We start from the raw sequence: 26,267 nt of genomic DNA, 5'->3' as shown, positions 1-26,267 counted from the left end.
AATACACACTGATAGGTCACTGAATACTGCCAATAAAAAAAAACACACACCAAATACACTTCTGAATGCAGAATAAACTTTTTATTTTTTGAGACAAGGTCTTGGTCTGTTGCCTGGGCTAGAGTGCAGTGGTGTCATTATAGCTCACTGCAACCTCAAACTCCTGGGCTCAAGTGATCCTCCTGCCTCAGCCTCCCAAGCAGCTGAGACTACAGGTGTGTGCCACCATGGTCAGGTAATTTTTAAACATTCTTTGTAGAGATAGGGTCTTGCTATGGTTGCTCAGGCTGGTCTCAAACTCCTGGGCTCAGGTGATCCTCCTGCCTCGGCCTCCCAAAGTGCTAGGATTACAGCTATTGGGCCTGGCCAGAATCATCATATTTTTAGGCATGGGCAGTTACTTGATGCTCATTGTTGAGGGTTATCAGAGTGTTCTACTACCTGTACTTAGGTTATGGGGAAAAAACCCTCAGTGTACCAATGTATAGTCTACAATGGCTATACTCTGGTATTATGAAGAAATGGACTGTTTCTCAACATTTAAATATTTATATTATTCTTTTGCCAATGACATTTAATATCTTAATAAACATTTTAACCATTTATCCCTCCTTTTTAAAACAAAGCACAATGAGTATGAATTAACTGTTTCTTGATAACTTTGGCCTATGGAACATTAGGGCCCTTTACTAATTGTCACTGGCACCAGGTTGACTTTCTAAATTCATCTTTAGTTATAATCTCTTGTATCTTCTGGCTGTACAAGTTGTAGTAGTGAGAGTTTTTAAACCTAGATAATCTTACTCCAAGGCCGACATGCTTAACCTCTAAGCTGTACTACCTACAGAGCAGACATCTAATAAACATTTGCTGAAAAACTGAATTTCACTAACTGATTGCCACATAGTGCTATCATCCTTACAGTGATGTACTCAGAGGCCACTGAGGTGTAAGGCTCTTTCCCCATACTAAATTATTCATGTTCTTTGATATTTATTTTCTCTATTGTTGGGCATTGTTACTAATTCTTGCGGCTATTACTCCAATATTTGTCTCTAGCAGATCACCCCTTCTCACTTGCAGGTGAGGACCCATCAAGATGGCTAGAATAATATATAAACTTAATCATTAGGCTGTCATTAGGAGTTTCTCCTACGGAGTAAAGTATATAAGGTTTAATGATGGCTCAGGATAGCTATTTTTGTTCTCTAAGGCCAGTTTTTGTTTAACATCAGTGTTCTAGAAAGTTGAGACTGCTGGTTTCAAATCTAGACAAGTGGCATAACATAAAATTAACATGCTTGTTCTGATCTGGGATATGGTGAGTTTACCATATTTACAGCCTATTAAATAGATTATTCTAATAAATTAATGACTATGTACAAATGAAAATTACCTTGTAAATAATTTTTACAAGCTCCATTACTGTAAATGATTTTTCAAAGTTCTCACGAAATATTGTAAGAATTTGCTGTTCTCGAGTATTTCTGTGAGAAATGTACTGCAGAATTTTAGCTTCGGCATTGTGGATTACTGGCCCATGTCCTAAAATAAAATAATTATAAAAATTACTTCAACCAGATAAAAAATATTAAGTACAAATGAAGTTAACTCACTCTATTTAAAAGTAACTCATTTGGTATAGTGAGAAAGCACACTAAATATACAAATATAAATTATTTGGAAAGCTATACAGGTATGAAAGATTTAAGATTACATATAATGTCTCTCAAATGAGAAAATTATAGCAAATAAAATCTACAGAAAATGTTACTGTGTACATTAAAAAATGTAAAATAAAACATTAACAATAAAATATGGTAATAAAAACAGCAACCACAACAATTAACAGATAACGTTTATGGAGTGCTTCCTATGTGCCAGGTACTGCTCTAAATGCTTAATATACATTATTCTTACAAGAATCTCATGAGGTAGGTACTATTATTATCCCTTTTTAAGCACAGAAACTGAGGCATAGAGAGGGTAAATGACCTGCCCAGTTACATAGCAAAGAAGGGGTGGAGCTGCAGTTCTTACTTGGGAGCTCTTAACCACTGTGCTAAGCTTACTTATAAAAGACTGAAAAAGCGGAACATAAAAGACAGCTTCATGTAAGTGACCAATACTAACAATTCACAAGACCCATATTAGAACTTTAAGAATCTTATGTACAGGCTAGTGATTCAGAAATTTTGATAACCCAGATTAAGTTACACTGAAATTTACTTCCTCTTTAAGACAATGCAAATTAACATATTACACAAGTCTGCAAGTGCGATGTTCAGATACCTGAGAACAAAGTATCTGGAGGCAGGCTAACCTATTTATCATGTATGGAGCACGGGCTTTGATTAGACACAGACTATCATTTATTAGCTGTGTGGCCACGAGAAGTCTCTCAATCTCTCTGAGTCTGTTTGTTCAGCTGTGTGATGAGGACACCACTACCTGCTTCACAGGGTTTTTGTGAGGATGACAGCTGTAAAGGCCTCTGCACAACCTGACAGCTAGCAGGCTTTAATATATGGTAGCTATGGCCACAGAGCATAATTTACATAAAAACAACTGCTGTGCTAATAAAGCCAGTTCACTGGATTCACTAAAGCAAACACTCTAAGAACCTCTACCAGGTAGCCTCTTATTAACCCAGCTTCGATGTGAGTATGCTGAATGCCTACTCTCTTCTTTTTAAAAATAGCTAGCAGCTTCCATTCCTTTTATGTCATAATATTAATCTAAATGCTCAGCTCCACTGTATGTTTCCTATTCCCTCAGCAGTAGGAACTCATGAGAGCATGTAAGTATACTGAAGACACTGCACTGACACATCTTTCCATGGCTGTCTGGTTAGGAGCAAGTTTGAAGGAGTTAGAAAATTAAGTAACCTAGTCCTGTTTTCCTTCTGGGCCTTCTTACTCAGTCCTGTATCCTTCTTAGCTTTTGAGATGGAGAGAAGATCCATATTGTAATGCAGTACAATATGAGATACCAACAACAGGTTTCCTTTTCTGGAGAACAGAAATAAATATACTATTTTACAGCTGAGATGAAGCTCTTGATATTTCAATATCGTGAGTTAAGAAACTAGAGTTCAGAGGTCAAATGTTAACCAAGGTTACACAGCTAAAATGTAGTCCACAGTAGAAATCAAGTTCACAAAAATGATGGTAGTGTATGGAATGAAACAGTTTTCCTGTTCCAATGTAAGTTTATTTCCTTTTTTAAACAGTTCTATTAACAGCTGCTTAGATGTTGAAACATAACCCTCATATCTTCATAAAAAGTTATTAATATAACTCTTGGCCTTCTCTTTAACTGCATGGCTAGATAAGACTGAAGGGTGTAATTTAAAGAAGTGGTTTATATGTATCTCTTCAAGGCTGAATACACACAGAGACAAGCCAAAATCAATCTTTCTCACCATTTGACACAAATGGCTTGCGAGATTTAGAAAATTACCCACCTGGATATATAATAGCAGCTTTCATTTTCAATAATTCTTTTAGGGAGTTCATATAATCATAGAGGTCTTCAAATACAGTTGTTCCTTCCCCTAGGATGCAATCTCCAGAAAATAAAGCATTTTCCTCTTCTAAGAAGAGAGCCATATGATCATCAGTGTGGCCAGGTGTATATATAACTCTGGTTGAAGGAAGAAATAAGAAATAAGAAATAGTAACAATTACAGACTACCAGACTTAGGAGAAATTTTGAGAAGTAAATTATTCTCTATCCTTATCTTTGGACAAGACACAAATAAATGATGCCAATGAGTTAGAAAGCTCTTTTTTTTTTTCCATGTGCCCACCAAAAATTATCAGAAAATTGTCCCCCTTAACTAAATCAAATTTCTCATTCTGAAGTATATATTTGATACTTCTCCCATCTTTTTTCCTTATTTTATAATAGGCACTGATTACAACAAATGTGGAAAAGAGAAAAGGAGATAAAAATCAGCAACCATTTCCATCACTCAGAGAGAGTGCTTTTAATAGTTAATTTTTTCAATTTTTATGCATTTTTATATTTTAAAAACAAAATTGATATTGTTTTAATACCTGATTTTTGAATTTTTCACTTACTATTATTGTATTTTCCTATGTACCATGTAAAATGTATTAAATAAATTTGTATGCTTTTTTTCCCCTGTTAATCTATCTTTGCCAGTTTTATTTTCTTACCCAGCCAGGGACTCTAAGAAGGACGAGGAACACTTTCTTTCCCTACACTGACTAGGCCTGACCCTGAGATTCCCTCCCTGTATTACAGAATCAAGTTTGAGCAAGAATTTGCTAAATCAGTTTAGGGAAAATCCCCTACCCTTGGTATCTGAACCCCCCCCAATATCTTATTGCTTTGGCCTGCCTTCAGCAATAATCCTGTCAAGTCAGTTTAGCCAGAAACCCCCTTACCCTGATGTTTCCTCTTAGTGATTTCCCATCCACTGACTCCCACCCTGCTCCTTGGTTATAAATCCCCACTTGTCCTTGTTGGAGTCGTTGAGCCCAATCTCTCTTCTCTGTTGCAAGACCTCATTTTAGTAGTCCCTATACTTACTGCCATGGCTCTCCTTGAATAAAGTATGCCTTACAGTCTTTAATAAGTGTCACAAATAATTTCTCTCTTTAACAGGACTTAGCACCATAAACTCCCACCAAGGCACATCACTGTGAAATTTTATAACATAGTGGACAAGAAGGAAAAAAGAACAAGGGCCAGGTGACATAAAAAGTTCAGGAATCAGAAGGGCTTCAGATTTCTCAAATGCATTAATGAAACCAGAAGGAAATGAAATCTTGTATATAAAACTGAGAAGGAATATGGAGATACCTTAAACAGATACAAGTAGACCTACCATTTGATCCAGCAATCCCATTATTGGGCATCTACCCAAAAGAACAAAAGTCATTCTATAAAACAGACATCTGCACCTGAATGTTTATAGCAGCACAATTCACAATTGCAAAGATGTGGAAACAACCCAAGTGCCCATCAATCCACATGAGTGGATTAATAAAATGTGGTATATGTATACCATGGAGTATTACTCAGCTATAAGAAATAATGGGGATATAGAATCTCTTATGTTCTCCTGGATAGAGTTGGAACCCATTCTACTAAGTGAAGTATCCCAAGAATGGAAAAATAAGCACATGTACTCACCATCAAATTGGTTTCACTGATCATCACCTAAGAGCACATTTAGGAATAACATTAATCAGGTGTCTGGCAGATGTTGGGGGGGGATGGGATGGGTGTATACACGCATAGTGAGTGCGATGCGCACTGTCTGGGGAATGGACACGCTTGAAGCTCTGACTTGGCGGGGGGACAAGGGCAATATATGTAACCTCAACTTCTGTACCCCTAATATGCTGAAATAATAATAAAAAAAAAACTGAGAAGGAAAAGGACTTTCAACTTAGAATCTACACCCCCAAAACCTCAAATCAAATTGGATTAAAAATTTACTATTAGATAAAAATTCATCCTTTCTTAGGAAGCTACGGGAGATGGGTTCCCCTCCAAAAGAGGGGAATCAAGAAAATTATGGGGTACAGGAAAGAGGAGATGCAACACCAAAGAGAGGCAAAAGGAAGCCCTATGTGAGAGTAAAGAGAATCTGAGATGACAGCAATGCCAGGCCCGAAGGAAAACAAGTCCAGACTGGAGAACGTTAGAAATTAGAAAGCTCAGAGGGAAGCTTCTTTCAGAAGATGAAATTGAGAGAATCTCTGATACATTTAAACATTTTGAGAGAAGATTTATATACTCAGACTGGAATAAGTTATAAATATTAATACATAGAAAACTATCCAAATAACAAAGCAAAATAATTATTAACTGCAGGAAAGCAAAAGTAAGCATGGTTTGCTATTATATAATACATAATTCAGCTGTAAATAGTGTCCATAGTCATAATAACATGAACATTGCATACTGATCTAACCAAAACTATGACATTGAGAGGTTGGAGGATACGAATGGTACCCATAAGTAGAAGAGGAAAACCCAATCCTAATTTTTTCATGAGAGGAAATTAATAAATACCTAAAATTGAAAAATCAAGATGTAGCAAGGAATCAAAAGTTCTCCAAGATCTGTTTCTGTTACTGCCCTACCCTGTTTAATTTCTTTCTCCCTAGAGGCAACCACTTCTTCGTCTTTAGCTAATTATTTATATCAGTTGCCTGTATGTTTCTGGACAACAAACCTATACCATCAAAGGTAATTACATGTACCTCCCTTCCTTGAGACCTTGATGACCCTAGCCAATGATATTTAAATACATTTTCAAGTTTGGATGTTAGATTCTAGAAGCTATAACAATAAGCAAACCTTTTCTTTAACAAAATGATCTGATAGAAGCAATTTAGAATATAAAATTTGTTTAGGTCAACCTTGTATTTAAAATATCTGTAAGAAGAAGTACACAGAAACAAAGTTATTTGTGTTAAGCTTACCTCACAGGACCACAGTACTAATAAGCAACAGTGAAGCTCTACTAAAAAGATGTGTGATTGTCATTAGAAACTAAAGGCTCAGTATTTTCACGGGATTATTCTACCAAACATTCAAAGGTCACATAATTTCACTAGTAAGCTATCCTATATTAGGAAAACTTATGAAGCCCAAAACTAACAAAGGTTGCACAAGAAGAAAAATATTACCCAATCTCACTAATATTGTTATAAAAATATTAACTAAAATATTAGCAAATAGAATCCAAAAGCACACTGGAAAATAACATATGACCAAATTAAGTTTATTAAAAAATGTGAGGGCGTTCCAACATTGTAAGACCATTGAAAATAATAATAAAGATAGGGAGAAAACAAATAAGTTTATCTTCCTAGACATTAAAAGACATATGACAAATTTTAACTCTTAAATAACAGTATATAAGAAAAATAAAATGACTATGGAGTTTCTCCTTTGCCAAAAAATAAAAATCAATCAAATCCTTAACATTAAATATTAAATCTGTAAAGTGTTTAAAAACTCTACTAAAAACGTTAATAGGTATAAGGTATAAGACGACGTGATACTAGTATAACGGGAGCGATTATTTTTGAAAGGCCAATGCCTGACATAAGAACTATTATGCTTTTATTTCCAAGGGTATGCTTCAGGTATTGCAAACAATTAAACATTATAGTTGCTCCAATGGGGAGGTAGTAAAAAGCTGTTAGAAACCATCTCTTGTTAAGTTGTTAATAAAAGTTATGTTAGATGAAAATAATTCCAAGGGAAATTATGAAAATATGTATCTGTGTGTGGGTATGTGTTATGTTTTATGGACAATCTTATGAACACAAAAACTCATTTGGAGAACCACTCTTTCAGATTCTTCAAACTGGTTTCTCCTTCAATGTGTTTGCAATGCTTCCTTAATTTTCTGTGCCACCCCTCCACCACACCAGAACTCAGTGATGGTTTTCTGTGATATTTTCTAGGTTGGAGGCAGTAAAATTTCTTAAATTAGGCGATCGGACATTACAATTCTCCAGTCACCTGGATGGCTAATGCTTTAAGTTGCATAAAACTGTGTTAAAATTCACTTCACATAGGCAGGAGGAGAAAAGGAAATGACATCAGATGTGCTCTGCTAAAGATCAGAGGAACTGCAGCTGTGGCCTTCCCATTTATCAGGTAGAAAATTTATCTAGTGCTGCCACTTCTGTGATAGAGTAGACTTTGTAAGAATGGCTGTCTTAGAAAATTCAGGACAGTGAATAAAAATTGTCAGACTGACTTTTCTTCAAGAAATTAAACTTCATTAGACAGTTCTGAAAAGTTACATCCAGAATCAAATTCTTACAGAAAAATCTTTCTATTTTTCTACTCTTCACTACAAGGGTTCTTGGTGGGTATTATCTCTGCCCCTACTGTATTTTGCTTTTTTCCAAAAGTTGGCAAGTAGGCAAGATCAACTGGACAATGAATACTTGAGGATTAAGCAGATTTTAACCTTCTGCTTATGGAATGTTTGCTCAACACCAAGTCTTCATGTTAATGTTTAAAACAATTGGGTCTCTCACTAACTTCATAAAAATGGAAATTGGAAACCATGGTCATCAGAAAATTAAATGTTTTATTCAGGCTTTATCATAACTAGAATTTATATTTTGAGAAGATTATTTACTAATAGTCATTTTAAAAAGTGTGTCTGCTTTTTTGATTGTGTTAGTCCCTCCAATTCTTAACACAGATTTCCACATTTAACTTATCTTAATCAGAATGTGGTAAAACAAAAACTAAATAGAATTTTTCAGATAATATTGAGATCTTTAGCATCAATTTACTCCATGAATCCAAGACAGTACTCAACTGAAGGGGAGGCAGTGATAGGAAGCAAGGATGGAAGTGGAGGTTTGGGGCACCTTTACTGTTTCGTTTCTTCATCTGAGTGCTGCTGATATGAGTGCTTGTTCAGTTTGTAAAAATTCATCATGTTGTACTCTTATGTACACTTTTAGGTATAGATCTAATATCCATGATTCTATGACAACTGTGATAAACCAGTACTGTGAGTCCCAAACCTCTGAGACAGAAGTCTCAATGAACCACTTACCATCTCTACTCCTTTCGTTAACTTGGCCCAGGGCTGGTGTGCTATGGAGGTAATTCAGTATTGTCAAGAATACTTTTTGAAATAGTAATGTAATGTTTGTTTTCCTTTGGTGTCATGAGCAAATTACATGAGATGCTATTGTATTTTCAACATGAGCATTTTAAGGAAACTGTCCAGAAACCAGCTGTTTTCTAAATGACATTCTGTAAATCATTGGCATAGTGACAAAAGGGGGCACTAGTTTGAAAGAGGACATGGACACTCACTACTTCATTTTCTCATTCTCACTCATCGGTTCATCTACTTGCCTCTTCATAGGTATTTAGTACATACAGGATAAATATTCAGTGCCTTCTATATTCCAGGGACTGAGGATATGAAGATGAACCTGGTATCTGTGTCAGAGAACGACTAGCTAACTATCAAACCCATTTCCTCTTTTTCCTGGGTATGCAGTTAAATGATATTTCTCAGCCTCTCTACAGTTAGGGAAATAAAACTTACAATCAGGAGACAAAGAACCATATACTCAGTATCTTTTAGTGACTACTAAATGGACAATTCAGCTAATAAAAACAGCAGGAGTTCAGAGAAAGGAGAAACAGGAAAGGATTCATAAATATGATAGAACCTGATGTGTAACTTGCAGGTTCAGCAGGATGGGTAAAGATACAGAGAAGGACTTGTAAGTAAGGGGAACAGCATTAGTAAAGGCTTTAAAGTGAGAATGAGCAAGCACATGTGCAACAACATAATGCCACCAACTTGTCTAATGCAAGTGGTATATGATGGAATTTACAGAAAATGCAATACAAGGCTTAGTTCATGAAAACCTCTCATGCAGTATCCCTTCCATGCTCTTTTCTACTTGCGGGATTGGTTGAGGTGAGCATGGCAACCCTGAAAGGTAAGCGTTGAGGAGGGTGGAATCACAAGACAAAAAGAGCCTGAATCATTACTTGCAGGAGGGCCAACCAGCTAATCATAAATCTTTTCTGGACTTTATGTGACTGAGAAACAAACTTATTTCATGTTTGAGCCATTATACATTTCTGAGTTGGTTTGCTATGGCAATTGGCCTTAACTAATATTGTGAACTTAAGGAGCTAATTACCTTCTAAGGAGACACCTACTCACACAAAAAGCCACAATTTAGGAAGTGCTATAACAAAATTTATTATGAAAGCTGGAAGAAGCAGTTAATTCCGCTCAGAAAGGGTTCTTGAAGTAACTAACATGTGAACTGGGTTTGCAGAATAAACAGATAAGAATTTATCAGGGAGACAAGTAGGGGGAAAGGAGCAATGCCTGGCAAAGGAGAAGATACAAAGTCACGAACACACATAATGTGCCCAGGAGAAATTTGCATATGGCTAAGTATTTTTGCAACAGGAGTTATGGACTAGAAAGGTGGTTTGGGGCCAGAAGGTGGCATGGTAAGGAGAATTAACATTATCTTGTATGCAGTGAGCCATGAAAGATTTCAAGTGACACAGCATAAGAAGGGAAGACTGGAATGGGGAGAGCAGGAGACAGGAAGATTAAGCAGGAAGTAGTGGAAGAGGACATGAAGAAGAAGGGAACAGCACTGACAATTTTTTTTTTTTTTGAGATAGGGTGTGGCCCAGGCTGGAGTGTAGTGGTATCATCATAATAGCTCACTGCAACTCCAAACTCCTGGGCTCAAGTTATTTTCCCACCTCAGCCTCCGAGTAGCTTGGAACAGTGGTCCCCAACCTTTTTAGTACCAGGGACTGGTTTCATGGAAGACAATTTTTCCACAGCTGGAGGGCTGGTGGGGTGGAGGTGGGGGTGGAGCTCAGGCCGTGATGCCAGTGATGCGGAGCTGCTGTAAATACAGATGAAGCTTCACACTAGCTCACCAGCTGCTCACCTCCTGCTGTGTGCCACATACCCATCCCCTCTCCCTGTGCCCCCCAAGTTTCATGGAAGACAAGGGACAGAGGTAGGTAAGGGGTACGGCAGAGCTCTGAGACCTGGTCCTTAACAGGCCACGGACCAGTACAAGTTTGCTGCCGAAGTGTTAGGGACCATACCACCACACCTGCCTGATTTTTTTCTATTTTTGGTAGAGATGGGGGTCTCATTCTTGCTCAGGCTGGTCTCGAACTCCTGAGCTCAAGTGATCCTCCCACCTTGGCCTCCCAGAGTGCTAGGATTACAGGTATGAGCCACTGTGCCTGGCCTGAGATACATTTTGAATTCCTCAAAGAGGACACAGGGGATTATGGGTCTTTCCTAAAATGTACTTACTTTAGGTTTGGGTCTTTTGGAAGTAAGAACATGGGAAAGCCCTGAATTGATAGGTAGATCCCTAAATCACCGAAGGAGGAAATGCTAACTTTTTAAATGTAGATTTTATTTATTAAAAAAATGTTAATCATAATGATCAAACAATTTTAAAAGCATATGTAGAATGTGTAGCTTTTTTTTGGAGACAGAGTCTTGCTTTGTTGCCTGGGCTAGAGTGCCATGGCATCAGCCTAGCTCACAGAAACCTCAAACTCCTGGGCTCAAGCAATCCTTCTGCTTCAGCCTCCAGAGTAGCTGGGACTACAGGCATGTGCTACCATGCCTGGCTAATTTATTTTTCTATATATTTTTGGTTGTCCAGCTAATTTCTTTCTGTTTTTAGTAGAGATGGGGTCTCGCTCTTGCTCAGGCTGGTCTTCAACTCCTGACCTCGAGCGATCCTCCTGCCTCAGCCTCCCAGAGTACTAGGATTACAGGCATGAGCCACCACGCCCGGCCGAAGTCTTTTTCCTCTTTGTCAAGCAACCCATTTTCTCTCCTCAATGTTATACCAGATTTCTTTTGTATCCTTTTGAGGTATTCTTCACAGTACAAATCTGCTTTTCCCTCCTTTTCACAACACATACATAGACCCCTTGCCTTCCCTGGCTAAGGGACATTTACTTACCTTAGAGTGGCTCCCTCAGTCTTAATTACATCTCCATCTTTCAGATAAACATATTGTTGCTCTCCATTTCCTATAATTTCTTCTCTATGAGGATTCCGTGGGAGTTTTTTAATACAATAGGTAGTGTCTGGTCACAAAACATGTGAAATAATAGTAAGTCACACTTTAAATGATCATTTAGCCTTTTAAGAGATCAATTTTCATAGAGCTAACGATTGTGAAATGACCATGTAAAATACTAACATTAAGAAACAAGATAGCACAAAGTTCTCCTAATGTCAAAAAGATATGGAAAAAAAACAATAGAAAAATGGGTTGAATTATAGCAGCTTATCTCTGGGATGTAACTATTTTGTATTTCTGAACAAAAGAACTCTTTATTCTCTCAGGCCCTGCTAGGTCTACATAAAAGTCTTTTGTGTTTTTCTAGTAACTCCTGGTTTATACAAAAATATGGAAGTAGTACTTCATAATTTCAGCTGGTTTTGACATCCTAACTGGTGTTGAAGAGGCAGTAATACAGAACCTGGGAACTTTATTGAGGTGCCTAATGTATAGTAAAGAAGTCATGGCGGTAGTTAGTACAAAAGGATGACAGCGTTAAGGTCCTTGCTGCGAGTGCTCAAAGGGAGCCCCAACTCCAGGGCTAAGATATTAAGCCTTTAAAATAACCTTAACCCATACGACCACTCATGACACACAAAAAAATCTATTAACTAACCAATCCACAGTGGAGTGCCAATTATCTAATCAATATACTATGAATAGTAAATACAAGCTCCATAACCTCAGAGTACTTAAAAGCTGCCATTGTCGGGGAAACAAAACTTACAATCAGGAAACAAAGAACCATATACTCAGTATCTTTTAGTGACTACTAAATGGACAATTCAGCTAATAAAAGCAGCAGGAGTTCAGAGAAAGGAGAAACAGGAAAGGATTCATAAATATGATAGAACTTGATGTGTGACTTACAGGTTCAGCAGGATGGGTAAAGATACAGAGAAGGACTTGTAAGTAAGGGGAACAGCATTAGTAAAGGCTTTAAAGTGAGAATGAGCAAGCACATGTGCAACAACATAATGCCACCAACTTGTCCAATGCAAAATACTGGCTGGGAAGAGTGGAGATAAAGTTGGTTAGGTAAGATAAGCTCAGATCAGGGAGGGCCTTAAATTGCCTTTTGCTGAATAGAGGAACTTAAACTTTACCATATGTGACCACTGCATGCTTAGTAAGACACTGAAATAGTGTTAACAGGTTGATCAACAGAGTGGCTATGAGTAGGGAGACTAAAGTGGGGAGATCAGACCAGGAGGGGATGACTGCAATATACCAGCTGGAGGGTAAGGAATATTAGAGTCAGGGTGGCAGCACTGAAAATATATGGAGGGAGAAAAAGACATTTAAAAGAAAAATTGACAAGGCACAGAAATCTGGCTAGCATGGGGGATAAAGGAGACAGAAACATTGAAATAGAAATAAAACAAACAACCCCAAACTCCATTATCTTGCATCTTAGAGACCAAAGCAAAGCAATCATATGCTTTTTTGGGAAATGACAATATATAACAAGGTTGAAATAGTAAGTTTTGTTTGTTTTTGTTTTTAATCTGTATAATTTTATCTTTCAGTAAAGGAGTGGAGGTATTACATTTCTAATTATGAGACCTTTGGTAGATAATCTTTCAAAAAATTCACAATTATCTCAAAATTATAAAATATAATATCATACTATAAATTTGCATCAGTTTTCAAAATTATGTGCAAATATAAATGAAAACACATATCTTAGTCACAATAGTCATTAACAGACAGGATGGAGAATGCTAAAAGCAATCACATAATAATAATTATTTTTAGTAATTCATTGAGACAGAATTCATACTATAAAATCCACCCTTTAAATGTGTACAACTCAGGAGTTTTTTAGTACATTTAAAGAACTGTACAACTATCACCACTATCTAATTTTTGAAGCCCCTAAAAGAAACTCTGTACCTAGTGATAGTCTCCATTTGTTTCTTCTCAGCCTCTGGCAATCACTTACATACTTTCTGTCTCTATCTTATAATTATTTTAACAGGAATAAACTCTCAGTCATTTGTTAAAGTTTGTATAATGGATTAAAATATCATTGGTAATGCTAATTATTTAAGCTAAAACAAACATGTGATATTGTTTATGTGTAATAATTTCTAATAAAAACACATTCTAATTGAATAGCACAGAGGCAAACATTTGACTCCGAGGACTCAACTGTGACATTATGTGGCAAAGACCCAACCTCAGCTGCAAAATAATTTTTAATTATCAGATACCAGAACATATTTTACAACTGTGGTCCGCCACCCCCAGGCTGTGGACTGGTAAGGGTCAGTGGCCTTTTAGGAATGGGGCTGCACAGCAAGAGGTGAGTGGCAGGGCAAGCGAGTGAAGCTTCATCTGTATTTACAGGCACTCCCCATCGCTTGCATCACTGCCTGAGCTCTGCCTCCTTCCTGTCAGATCAGTGGCAGCATTAGATTCTGCATTATGGTGAGTTGTATAATTATTTCATTATATATTACAGTGTAATAATAATGAAGTACACAGTAAATGTAATGTGCTTGAATCATCCCTAAACCACCCCCCACGCCACTGGTCCATGGAAAAGTTGTCTTCCATGAAACCGGTCCCTGGTGCCAAAAAGGTTGGAGACTGCTGTTTTACAAGATTTACTTAAAAACAAAGCAAAAAACTCAACTGGGAATACATAGTTCTCGCATCTAGTAAAATTCTGGTTCCCTGCAAGACACTAGGAGTTCCCAAATTATACCCTGATTTTATTTTAAAATTTTGTAAGCAGTTTGCTTTGAAGTTACTGTATCTTCCCATAAAGATCTTATAAATGGCATTTGTATTTTTGGTGTGGCCTATAAAAATACAGGTTGTTAGGGAATGATTCTGTATGCTTTCATTATGTGACATTCTAGAACAGGCAAAACTAATGTATAGTGAAAGAAAGTAGATGAGTGTTTGCTGGAGGTTCACATAGGTATTTACATTTGTTAAAACTTACCAAGCTGTACACTTAAAAAGGGCACGTTATGTATGTATATTAAAGCTCAATAAAGTTGATTTATGAAGGAAAAAAACAGGCCATAAACATTTTAATTTTTCAAATTGACCCTCATGCTAAAAGAGTTGACTAATGTAATAAAGCTAATTAAGAAACCTCAGAATAGTTTTTTAATTCACAAAATTTGATAGGTAGATAGACAAGACAAGGAAAGTCAGAGTGAGAGATTATATGAGTCCCCATGGCACTCAGTTCCCTTGGATTGGAAGAAGAGAGGTAAAAGGGAAAGAAAGTTAGGTTAGACAGTTTTATATAACTTGTAGTCTGATAATATATTAAGTGTGGTAGCTGAGACTATCTTGGTGTCCCAATTGTAGCCTCAAGGCCTAAAAAAACCTATTTTTTAAAAATAATATTTGAATGCACATGCAAGTCTTTGTGTGAATGAACATCCTTGACCTCCTTGCTATGCTTTAAACATGCCAAGCACACTCTCATACCAGCATCTTTGCTCCTCCAATGCCCTCTACCTGGCATGCCCTCATCTCAGGAGCTTACTCCTTCTCCCTGTCCAACCTAGAAATAATGGCCCCTGCTCTCTTCCACTTTACTCTCTCCTCTTTCTCTTCTTGTAGTTTTATTTCCCTTCGTACCATCCATCATCATCTAATCTATTATTTATTTACCATTTATCTTTCCTGCTGGAATGAAAGGTAGATAGAACAGTGCCTGACATATAAAAGTAACTTGAATATTTGTTAAATGAATGAATCTAGGTATATGATGGTGGAGTGAGAGAATAAGGTGAGAGATGGTAAAAATTCAATACTGAATAAGTTTCAGGGACAAAGACTTATCAATAAAATGACATTTCACCTCAATTTCAGTATATCTTAGTAATTACTTTCAAGTTATGAAAGGCCTGAGAGCATCTGTTTAGAATGTGGACAGTCACAGCACCTGCTTCACAGTATCCACATAAAGTGTTTAGCACAGTGCCTGGCACAGAGTAAATGCTCAACAGTTGTTAGTTATTATTAATAAGTCTGAAGCAGTAATTGTCACATAGACTAAATTAAAACTGACCTTCATCACTGAGAAAAGGGAAAGAGAGGGAGAAGATTTGAAACAGAAAACAGGACTTTTCCTTTCCTTTGTTAAAACTGGGGACAGTATTCAAGTCATTTCTAAAAGTACCATTTAAATATATTCAGTTTATATTAGGTTTATACATTACTTAGCTCTGTAACTGAAACAAATTATTCTCCAAACATAGCTTTCCTTAGTGAGCTCAGTGAATGCTTTCTGTTTACCATTATTAATGCTTTTACAAATATCTTCTATGCCGCCAGTATGATCGCGGTGCCAATGAGTCACTATGATTTCCTGGATTGCTGTGTTAAATTGAGTTAGAGCCTGCTTTAAACAGATGATATATTCTGGAATTGCTGGTTCTCCAGTGTCAATGAGGATTTTCCTGAAAATTAAATGGAAGATAATCACAAAATTGGAACAGAGTTAATATTAGCATATTTCTCACACAGATAATTTATATTAAAGAAACTGCATAAATTGTTTTGCTTTCAACATGCTTGTAAACCAGCCAAATGTCACTTCAACTTAACTACAGTAATCTCACCATAAGAAAGTTGTTTGAGGCCGGGCGCTGTGGCTCACGCCTGTAATCCTAGCACTCTGGGAGGCCGAGGCGGGAGGATCGTTTGAGCTCGGGAGGTCAAGACCAGCCTGAGCAAGAGCAAGACCCCGTCTCTACTAAAAATAGAAATAAATTAGCTGGACAACTAAAAATATATAGAAAAAATTAGCTGGGTATGGTGGCGCATGCCTGTATTCTCAGCTACTCGGGAGACTGAGGCAGAAGGATTGCTTGAGCCCAGGAGTCTGAGGTTGCTGTGAGCTAGGCTGACACTACGGCACTCTAGTCCAGGCAATAGAGTGAGACTCTGTCTCACAAAAAAAAAAAAAAAAAGCTGTTTGAAAAATATTATAGTTAAGTCTCAACAAGGAATAATAGCAGTAATCTTGAACACTTACATAGCAATTAAAATAAACATGGCACTGTTCCAAGGAACTTACATATTTTAATTGTATTCCTCCTAACAACTGTTTAAGGTAGATATTTCATGATTATATTTAGAAATTAAGTAACTTACGCAAGGTTACTCAGCAAAGAAATGGCAGAACCAGCTTTGAAACCCAGGTATTTTGTTGCCAAAGTATGTGCTCTTATATTCTCTGCCTTTGAGATCTCTTATCTCAATATATCTCAAATGTCTCACAGATATGAAAGATTTGATTCATGGAATCCCTAAAGAAACCCAGCCTTCAGCACTAGATACATAACTTATCACTGAAGTTTGCCTTGGCACCCTTAAACACACGAAAATGAAGACTGTAGGGAAGCATGGGGGAAATGCCTGAGCTGTTTTCTTTCTTTACTTAGACAACACTATTAGTAACATTTTTTTGCTTGTGGCTCTGAACCTTCCTTACACTTTTTGTTTGCCCTTCCTCACTTTTTTATGGGGTGGCCTTTCTCTATGAAGTTTTCCTGAACTAAAGATATCAGGGTGACATTTTCCTCAAGAACCAATTCACAAACTTCTGGCCTAATTCATGTTTCACAGTAACACCTCACTAATTGAGGCTGGAGAGAGATTAGTCTTGATGAAATGTCTGAGTCATTTATTCATTCATTAATAACTGTTTATAGATTACCTACTATGTGTCATGCCTTTATTTCTTGCAGTAAGACAAAACTCCTAACATTCTAGTGGAGGCTGGTAAGGGTGAGCTGTGCAGGAATGAAAATGAACAATAAAAGTAACAGATAATAGAAAGCATTTTACAGAGCACTAAAATTGGGTATATATGACAGGAAATAACTGGATGGCTATTTTATATTGGATGGCTTGCTTCCCTAACCCTATTCCCTGAGCCCCACAGCCAATAAAAACAAAGTGGCCTCTCAAAGGGGAGGAAAGCAGTGGTCTTATGGCCTATTGGCCTCTGTCTACACTCTAAGCTCATAGGGCAGTGGATAAATTTCAGAAGCACAGCTTTGAACTGTGTTCCAGAGACAGAAGACCAGATGGTTACACTGGTCCAAGGGGGCACTGTAAGGCCCTGTTGGCAGTGGAAATGTAAGGAAGAGATGGCTTAAAGAACATTTAGAAGGTGCAATCAACAGGAATTTTTTTTTTTTTTTTTTAAACAAGTGGCTGTGGAAGAGAAGGGAAATAGATAATGATTCTGAGGTTTCTAGGTAGGATGATTGGTGTGCCATTATGCAAGACAGTAAACACTGGAGGGAGCAAATTTGAGATGAATTTGATTTGGCTCACAGTGAATTTTGATGGTATTCCTAGACATCTTCCCTTGCTTTTCCTCCATAGCAATTATTACTATGTAACACATTATGTACTTACATGTTTATTTTATCTATTGCTTATCTTCACAACTTCCACCACCCTACAAATTTGAGCCTTATGAGGGCAAGTACCTTGTCTGTTTGGTTCAAGGAATTTACAGATTTCCATATCTATAATATATTGTGCCATGCTGGGCACTGTGCATATTTAGTCACACTAAATTAAAAATATGCAAAACTATAATAGAATGATACTTCCAATAATATTCTCTAGCCCACTATCCTAGATTTTAGCTGCCTCCATGAATTTGGGGTTATTTACCACAAATTCTTCTGCTCCTTAATTAGTGTCACTCAAACTGTTTTGGGGGTCTTCTGTGGACCTTGAGAAGAATCCTTCCATGCTTCAGATCAAGACCTCTCAAATTTTTTCAAACCATTAAGGTATCTTTTGATTACTATTTTTGAATCCTTCCCTTCCCCTCCTTCCAAGAAACTCTGTTTTGCAGTATCTCATCGTCTAAAACTGAATTGAAATCTCTGTATTTTTAATTACAGACCAGATCATATCATGCTTATCAAAAGTCATGACAAAATTAACAGGGTTAGTGTACAGACTTGACAAAATCTAGTAGCAAAGATAACAGATTTTTCAGAATGCCTGTGCTGCCTGTTTGCAGGTAAAAGTGTGAGTGACCACAGACAGGCCTCTGCCGCTAGAGAACACGGTTCCTGGGACTTCTTTTTAGTCTCCTAGTGGTCCTGTCTTGGGCTAATAAAACTAGGAATAGCAAAGAAAGGAATATCAAAGTAAGGAAAAACGACTCTCACAAGTCCTGAATTAAACACTGTCTGTTCAGAACAAAAGAGGGTGTCTAGATGCTATAAAACCTAAAAAATGAGTTTGTATCAAGCATTAAGGGGAAAAAATAATCACTCTGATAACATCTTACATTGCCATACCAATTTAAACCATCTGGAGCTTTCATATATGTTAATATTACCTCTTTTGATCCTCAGATCAACTCTAAGGAGGTATTATTATTTTGCTTTACAGAAAAAGAAACTAGTTTTCAGAAACGCTAAGTGATTTGTTCCAGGTCATATAACCAGAAAGAAGCAGTGCTGGGACTAGATATTCAGCTATAAGGTCCAGTGACTTTCCCATTCAAAACACTGCCTCTCTGGTGGAAGAGGACTGCTTATGTGAGCACCTAGAATCATTCTTCATGTAGCATAAATAAAAGTTCAGCTATAAATTAGAAAAAAAAAAGTTCTCAGTTTCCTCCTTAACAAATAGTTATTCTATCTGTAATGTCTGTAAATAGCTATTGCAGATTATTAGATAGTATTATTCCTATGTGGGCTGGCTGAATTTGCTCTTCATGGCCACAGATAATATCCCTATCTTGGGAGGTCATTTTCCAAATGCAGTTATGCTAATAAAGGGCTCAAGAGAAGAGTGTGAATGAACCTGTACAGGTCTACGACTGAATTGCACTAGAGGACAGTGCCTGGCATATAGTAGGCACACAACAATCTGCTACATGGAGAAAAAAAATTCCTCAACTGATGGGAAAGCTGGTAGAATCAAATTCCTCTGTGTAGGTATTTTATATCAATATTAAGATAGCTATTAACTGGTCTCTATTTGCTGTTACTCTTACAAAATCATTAGATAGAATTTTCTGAGCACATACTCTGAACCAAGTGTTGTCTAGATGTTATCAGGAAAGCAGAAGTGATAAAAATAATAGCTAACATTGTATGTTTTCCACATGCTAGAACTTAAGTACTTTTGGTATATGCTTTTTCATTTAAATTTCACTGAATCCTCATATCATCCCTATGAGGTAGGTACTATACACCTAACTCTTACTGTAGAAGTAAGGAATCTGAAGCTTTGAGAAGTAACTGTCTTGTCTATAAATGGAGCCAGGATTCTAATATAGGTAACCCAAGTCCAGAGTTTTAACTCTATTCCACTAGACTGCTTTTTCGTATAAGATACACTATCTGCCTTCAAACTACACACAGTTTTGAGAGGAGAGGTTAAAATTGCAGCTTTTGGAGGTTCTCAAGCAGAGGAGGAACATGGAAATACTCTGGACAATTTGGCTATCATTTGTTGATTCAAATACTTATTGAATACCTATGTACAAAGCATCATGGTTAGGTCTAATAGTGCTTTAGTGAAATTCATTTGGCATCTATGGGCTGATCACATGAGGAAGGAAGATCAGCTAAAACTTTATCATCCAGCAGTTCTAGAATCTTAACAGTGAAAATTAAGATGTAGGGAGCCCTCATTCATTCAGCAAATATTTACTGTACTACCCATGTTGTGTACAAGGCTCTGTGCCAGGTGCTGGGGATGTGACAATCAATACACCTTCATTGAATTTACATTCTAGTGAGGCATGAAGGTGTGGAAAGACATTAAGCTGCTTGAACAACAAAAAAAAAGTTTATTATTGTTGAGATATGGGCCATGAAAAATATGGAGTGCTAAGGTAGTGTATTACATTGACCTAACCTAGTTGGAGAGGACAAGAAAGACTTCCATTGAGGAAAGGATACTTCAACTGAGCACTAAAGGATGAGTGAGGTTAGCTGGGTGAAAAAGGGAGGAATGAGTGGAAGACAGAGAGGAAAGCATGAAAGCTCTGAGGCAGAAATGATACAACTCATGTGAGGGACTATAAGGCCAGCAGGGCCAGAATGGGAGAGGTTCGAGAGGAGCCTGATGAAGCAGATGGAGGCCAGTATATGTAAAAACTCCCAAATTTCTGTCAAATCACAACTTGGTAAGAGAAAGAGAGAGGAAAAAACAAAACAACAACAACAAAAAAAACAACTACTCTGGCTACTTGGGGGGACACCTAAATAGAAGAGAAACAAAAGGAGATGCAGAGAAGCCAGTTAGGAGGCTATTACAGAAGCCTTCGCAAGAGGTGCACTGGTTTGGACTGGGTGATAGCAAGGGACATGAAGAGATCTTCATAACAGCTTGGATGTGTGGTAAGAACCAAAGAAATGTCAAGGAGGGCACTTAGGCATTTCCCTTGATCAAATGTGGGGATGGTTCTGTTTACCAAGATACCGACGACTGGAGGAGGATCTCATTTAGTTTCCTGTGAAAGCCTATGTGTTCAGTTTGAGAAACAAATTTCAAGTGGCTCTTAAGAGTCATCCAAGTAAAGATTTAAAAGTCAGCTACCTGAGTCTGAAGATAAACTATGGATTTTGCCTAATCTGGAGCTATATATTTGGGAGTTAATAATAATAGGTAAAGCCAAGAAAGTATGCAAGATTATCTGGGTTGAGAATACATTATGAGAACAGAACAGAGGTTAGGATTGCATCTTGAAGAACTCAAATAATTAAAGATCTTGTAAAGAAGATGACTCTATAAAGAATGAGAAAGATGGCCAGGCGTGGTGGCTCACGCCTGTAATCCCAGCACTCTGGGAGGCTGAGGCGGGTGGATTGCTGGAGGTCAGGAGTTCGAGACCAGCCTGAGCGAGACCCCGTCTCTACTAAAAACAGAAAGAAATTATCTGGCCAACTAAAATATATATACAGAAAAAAAAAATTAGCCGGGCATGGTGGCGCATGCCTGTAGTCCCAGCTACTCAGGAGGCTGAGGCAGTAGGATCGCTTAAGCCCAGGAGTTTGAGGTTGCTGTGAGCTAGGCTGAGGCCACGGCACTCACTCTAGCCCAGGCAACAAAGTGAGACTCCGTCTCAAAAAAAAAAAAAAAAAGAATGAGAAAGAGCATCCGGAGAGGTAAGAGGAAATCTGGAGAATGTGGTGTTGGCAAATAAAGGTGGGAACAGTCAATGGTGTCTAAAGATAATAAAGCTCAAGGAAGATGGGAATAGAAAAATGCCATTGGGTTTAGTGATATAAAGGCAACCAGTGATTTTAGAACTGTTTTGTGAAGTGGAACAGGTAGATACCAATCTCAGAACATCTGCTTTGGACCCAATTAATAATTATTTCTAGCCACCATTTACTTTATACCTTTTACTTTATAGAGCAGTATCACTTGCACTAATTTATTCTAGCTCAACTATATGGAGAAATAATTTAAATAGTGTGATTCCACCGGCTATTCTACTCCATGAGTTTATGAAATAGTGTTAAGTAGTTTAAGATGACAGATCATGAATCTGCTTTTCCCAGTCAGTTTCAGGTCCTTTAAGTCACTTTTAGCACAAGCACTTCGCTATGCTGAGTGTGATTCTAGTGTTTAAAGATACAGTATGTATTTTTCATACAACATGGCCCCTAAATGCAAGCCAACGTCATCTGGTTTCAAACAGAACCAGCCATCTGTTTCAACGCTGGAAGAAAAGCAGGTTGTGCCGAACTTATTGTGACAGTACATGGATCTCCAATATGGTGTTGTTCTAAGAGACTTTCTAGGGTAATTTCAACCAAATGCCATTTTCCACCTGCAATAGTGACTTTGGAACCATAAGATGACACACTGAAGAGAGAATGTCTGCGGATTTCCTGCTGAGGGAGTACCAGCCAAGACACACTGTACTCTAAAGAGCTGGTATTTCTTCTGTTTAATACTCTATCCTCCTAGATTCTGGAGGCAGCCCAAAGCTCTTGTACTTACCTGATCCTACTGTGTTCACTCTGCACTCAACCTTTTGCCTGCCCTCTCACTCTACTGCTTCTAAAATTCTTATTTACTGGAAAAAGGCAAACACAGTAGATATTTCCAATGAAAACTCAATGAGATATATTTATTAAATTCTTTTTAATAATCAATTATTATTTTTTTTTTTTTTGAGGCAGGTTCTCACTGTGTCACCTGGGCTAGAGTGCAGTGTTGTCACTGCAATCTGAAACTGCTGGGCTCAAGCAATTAAAGCCACAGCCTCCTGAGTAGGTGAGACTACAGGCACACACCACCATACCCAGCTAATTTTTTCTATTTTTTGTAGAGAAGAGGTCTAGCTCTTGCTCAGGCTGGTCTCAAACTCCTAGCCTCAAGCAATTTCCAGCTTCAGCCTCCCAAAGTGCTGGGATTACAGGCTTGAGCCACTGTGCCCGTCCTTCAATTACATTTTCAAAAATATTTGTAATGTCTTGACTGCACAATTAAATTCTATGCTTAAGAGGAACTATATCACATTTTAACCTTGTATTATCTAGGTTATTTAGTAAAGACCACAAAAGTTGCTCAATGCCTACTAAGACATACTATGCAGCAAGCCAAGCCTCCCATTTATCAATAATTCCATTAAAAGAGAACGCAGCTCAACAAGGGGGAAAATATCTTCTCAGAAATACAAATATGTTGTCTGCAAAATAACTCAAAGAGGTCACACCCAATCTGTAACTAAAACCGAAATTAGTTACTTTCAGCTCCTCTTTCCCACCGGCTAGGGGGGTTCTTTCGGGTTTCACAAACTCAAGCAATGTGGAAGCCAAGAAACTGCTGCCCTCTGCTGCTGAGTTTAGGAAATGGCCTCAGCACAATTAGCCGCTTTTGTGAAGGGAAGTTACACTCTGGGCAAAAACATCAGTGAAAGTCAGGTGAGCAAAGTAAACGCCTCCTTGGACTCAACTTCAGGAAATCCTAATTTCTTAGATTAAACACGCTCACCCTGGCATTCAAACATCACGTAAACTAAAATCAGGTTTCAAAACAGGAAGTTAGGGTTTGTTTTCATCATATCTCCCTAAGTTAGAGAGGTTACCACCCTGGGCGCTCGTAATCTGGCGCAGCTCCGGGATCCGGACCGCCGCGCGCGTCCCGAGTCGGGCTGCCCAAGCCGGGGCTGGACGCCGCGCTCCCCGCTGCGGGCGCACAGGCCTCTTGGCCAGGGGCGAACGGTTGTCACAGCCCCAGCTCGGCGGGTCCCGCGGGGGGTTGATGATACTGGGGCGGGGGGGCGAGGGAGGGACGTTTACCTGGGGCCGGTCCCCACTAGGTAGGTGTTGGTGCCCTGCAGGGTCATAGGACCCGGGTTACAGCCCAACACACGCACCACTCGACTGGACAGCCGCTCGATGCGCTGCAGCACGGCAGCCATCTCCGCCTCAGCCGCCCGCCGCGCGTGACGTACCCGGCGGCCCAGCACAGCGTGGGCCAACCAAGCAGGCCGCGGGTCGGGAGCAGCGCTCACGTGACGCCGCGCGAGCCTGGAAGGAGAGGCTTGGCCTCCGGGTCGGGGGCGGGGCCAGAGGTCACGTGGCGCCGCGCGGGCGGCTGCGGAGGGAAGGCCGGCGCGTGGCGTGAGGTGGCCTGAGGCGAGGCGGGCGTGTGGGCCTGTCGCAGAGCTTGGTGCTTCGCAGGGGTTTGTGTCCAGGCGGGCGAGTGCATGCGAGTGGACTAGACACTTTTTAACCTGCAAGTTTTGGGATGGAGCCCGGAGCAGGCAGGTTTGACGTTAGTTATCGAGTGCTAAACACTGGGAACGATGGCGCGCCAGGTGTTTAGGTTATGGCGGAGTGTGTTTGTGAGAGGTGGCCCGTTTATCTTTCATAAGAAATAGTGGCAATTAATTTTTGCTTAGCGCTTACTTCTGTGCTGAGTGCTTTCTGCAAACGTCTCATTTAATCCTCAAAACAACATTAAGAGGTAAACACTATTTTTTGTCACCATTTTACAAATGAAAAATGGAGATTGGGAAACTTGCCCAGGTGCCAGAGCTTTGCGAACCCACCTCTGCAGCCTTGTTCCTACCCGCCTTGCACCAGCACTTGCCCCTGGGGAGACTCCTGAGCTTGCTTCTCTCCCTGTGCTGCCCAGGAAACTGGGTTGGTTTGGTGGAGGAGTTTTATGCCCAACATCAAAGGGACTTAATTTTTCTGTAATGAGTTCTTTTCTAATCAGGCAAATATTAACTGCTGCTTCCCACTAAAAAGTTGAATTACAATTTACCTGAAAGAAAATGTAGAGATCCTGTAATCAATTCCATGGAGTTATGGGTAACAATTGTATGTAATCATTACCCCAAAAGGGATGTAGAACATAGCCACCATACCAGTCCACTCTTTTTAAAAAAGTAATTAAGGAATTGACACATTGGACGCTTGATTCCAAAATTTAGGATAGGCATTTTTAACATTCTTTTTGTTGTAGATATTTCTGAAGAAAAAATTATTAACTTACGTTTATTTTACAAATCAGCAGCATAATTTTCTGGATTAGTTGAATGACATTCATTATGTGTGAGAAATGTCTTTGCCTTGTTTCACAAGTGTTTAAAAACCGTTGCTGAAATAATCATATAAATTATTCCGTTTGCCATGGGAAGTTAAGCAATATACTCTTCAGAAATCCTTGGAGTTGGAGTAACCATCAAAATCTACATTCCGGAGTCCTAGCACTTTGGGAGGCAGAGGCAGAAGAATCCCTTGAGGCCAGGAGTTCCAGACCAGCCTGAGCAACATAGTGAGACCCTGTCTCTACAAAAAATAGAAAAATTAGCTGGGCCTAGTGGCACACCTGTATTCCCAGCTACTTGGGAGGGTGAGCCAGGAGGATTGCTTGAGCCCAGGAATTTGAGGTTCCGGTGAGCTAGGATGATGCCATTGCACTCTAGCCTGGGTGACAAAATGAGACCCTGTCTCAAAAAAAAATATATATATATACATATATATATATTTCAGGCATTTCAACCTACCAAGATGTATTTATGGTAGCCATTAATTAATAGCTATTCAGGCAGGAAGCTGCCTCCATTCTCCCTTTTTAAGAACTCTATTGGAAAGTCAGTGAACCCTGGAGAAGAGAGTAGAGTAGTGATTTAGTGATTTCTGGACCATACTGCCCTTCCTGAGACTCTGGGCAGCTCCTTTCTCTTATTCTTTAGCTTTTTTTTTTTAAATTAAAATTTCACTTGTGCTTTCCATCTTGATTTTAATAAATTTCCAAGCTCCTCATTTGGAAGTTGAAGAAATGAGCCCAACAAATGATATAAAAGTTAAGTGACTTATGTAGAGTTATACAAGGAGACTCTAGCAGAAGACCACAGAGGGTAGATAGTGAATATAGTTTGGACAAGTTGAAATTGAGGTGATTGTGGTATATACAGATAAATCTATAGACAGCTATATGGGTTAATCTCAGAGGAGAAATCTAGGCTACAGATACAAAATTAAGTCTTTGTGGATATGTTTAGCAATGTGACTTGAAGTTTAAGTTCCTCTACAAGAAATAAGACCAAAGATTTTTACATTCTGTTCAGTTACACTTGCAATCATTTATTATTTGCCTAAAACATGCAAAGTATTATTGTAGACATATTGAGAAGGTATTGAAAAT

General features: G+C 38.5%; 1 protein-coding gene across 1 annotated transcript in view; it reads right to left on the bottom strand.

Moving 5' to 3' along the window:
- The window catches only part of LACTB2 (lactamase beta 2), a 28,362-nt gene extending 4,169 nt beyond the window's left edge, over positions 1–24,193 (bottom strand). Inside the window, exons 1-5 of the mRNA XM_045560927.1 lie at positions 23,909–24,193; positions 15,894–16,057; positions 11,520–11,646; positions 3,467–3,645; positions 1,397–1,545 (exon numbers count right to left, since the gene is read on the bottom strand). Coding sequence (XP_045416883.1) covers positions 1,397–1,545; positions 3,467–3,645; positions 11,520–11,646; positions 15,894–16,057; positions 23,909–24,030 — 741 coding nt within the window. The 5' untranslated portion in view covers positions 24,031–24,193. The remainder of the gene's footprint in view (positions 1–1,396; positions 1,546–3,466; positions 3,646–11,519; positions 11,647–15,893; positions 16,058–23,908) is intronic.
- Between the last annotated feature and the right edge of the window lie 2,074 nt (positions 24,194–26,267).

The sequence above is a fragment of the Lemur catta genome, chromosome 9 (genome assembly GCF_020740605.2).
Source record: "Lemur catta isolate mLemCat1 chromosome 9, mLemCat1.pri, whole genome shotgun sequence".
NCBI classification, from domain to species: Eukaryota; Metazoa; Chordata; class Mammalia; order Primates; family Lemuridae; genus Lemur; species Lemur catta.
Note: the sequence above shows the minus strand (reverse complement) of the source record. Positions and strands in the feature narration are given on the sequence as shown.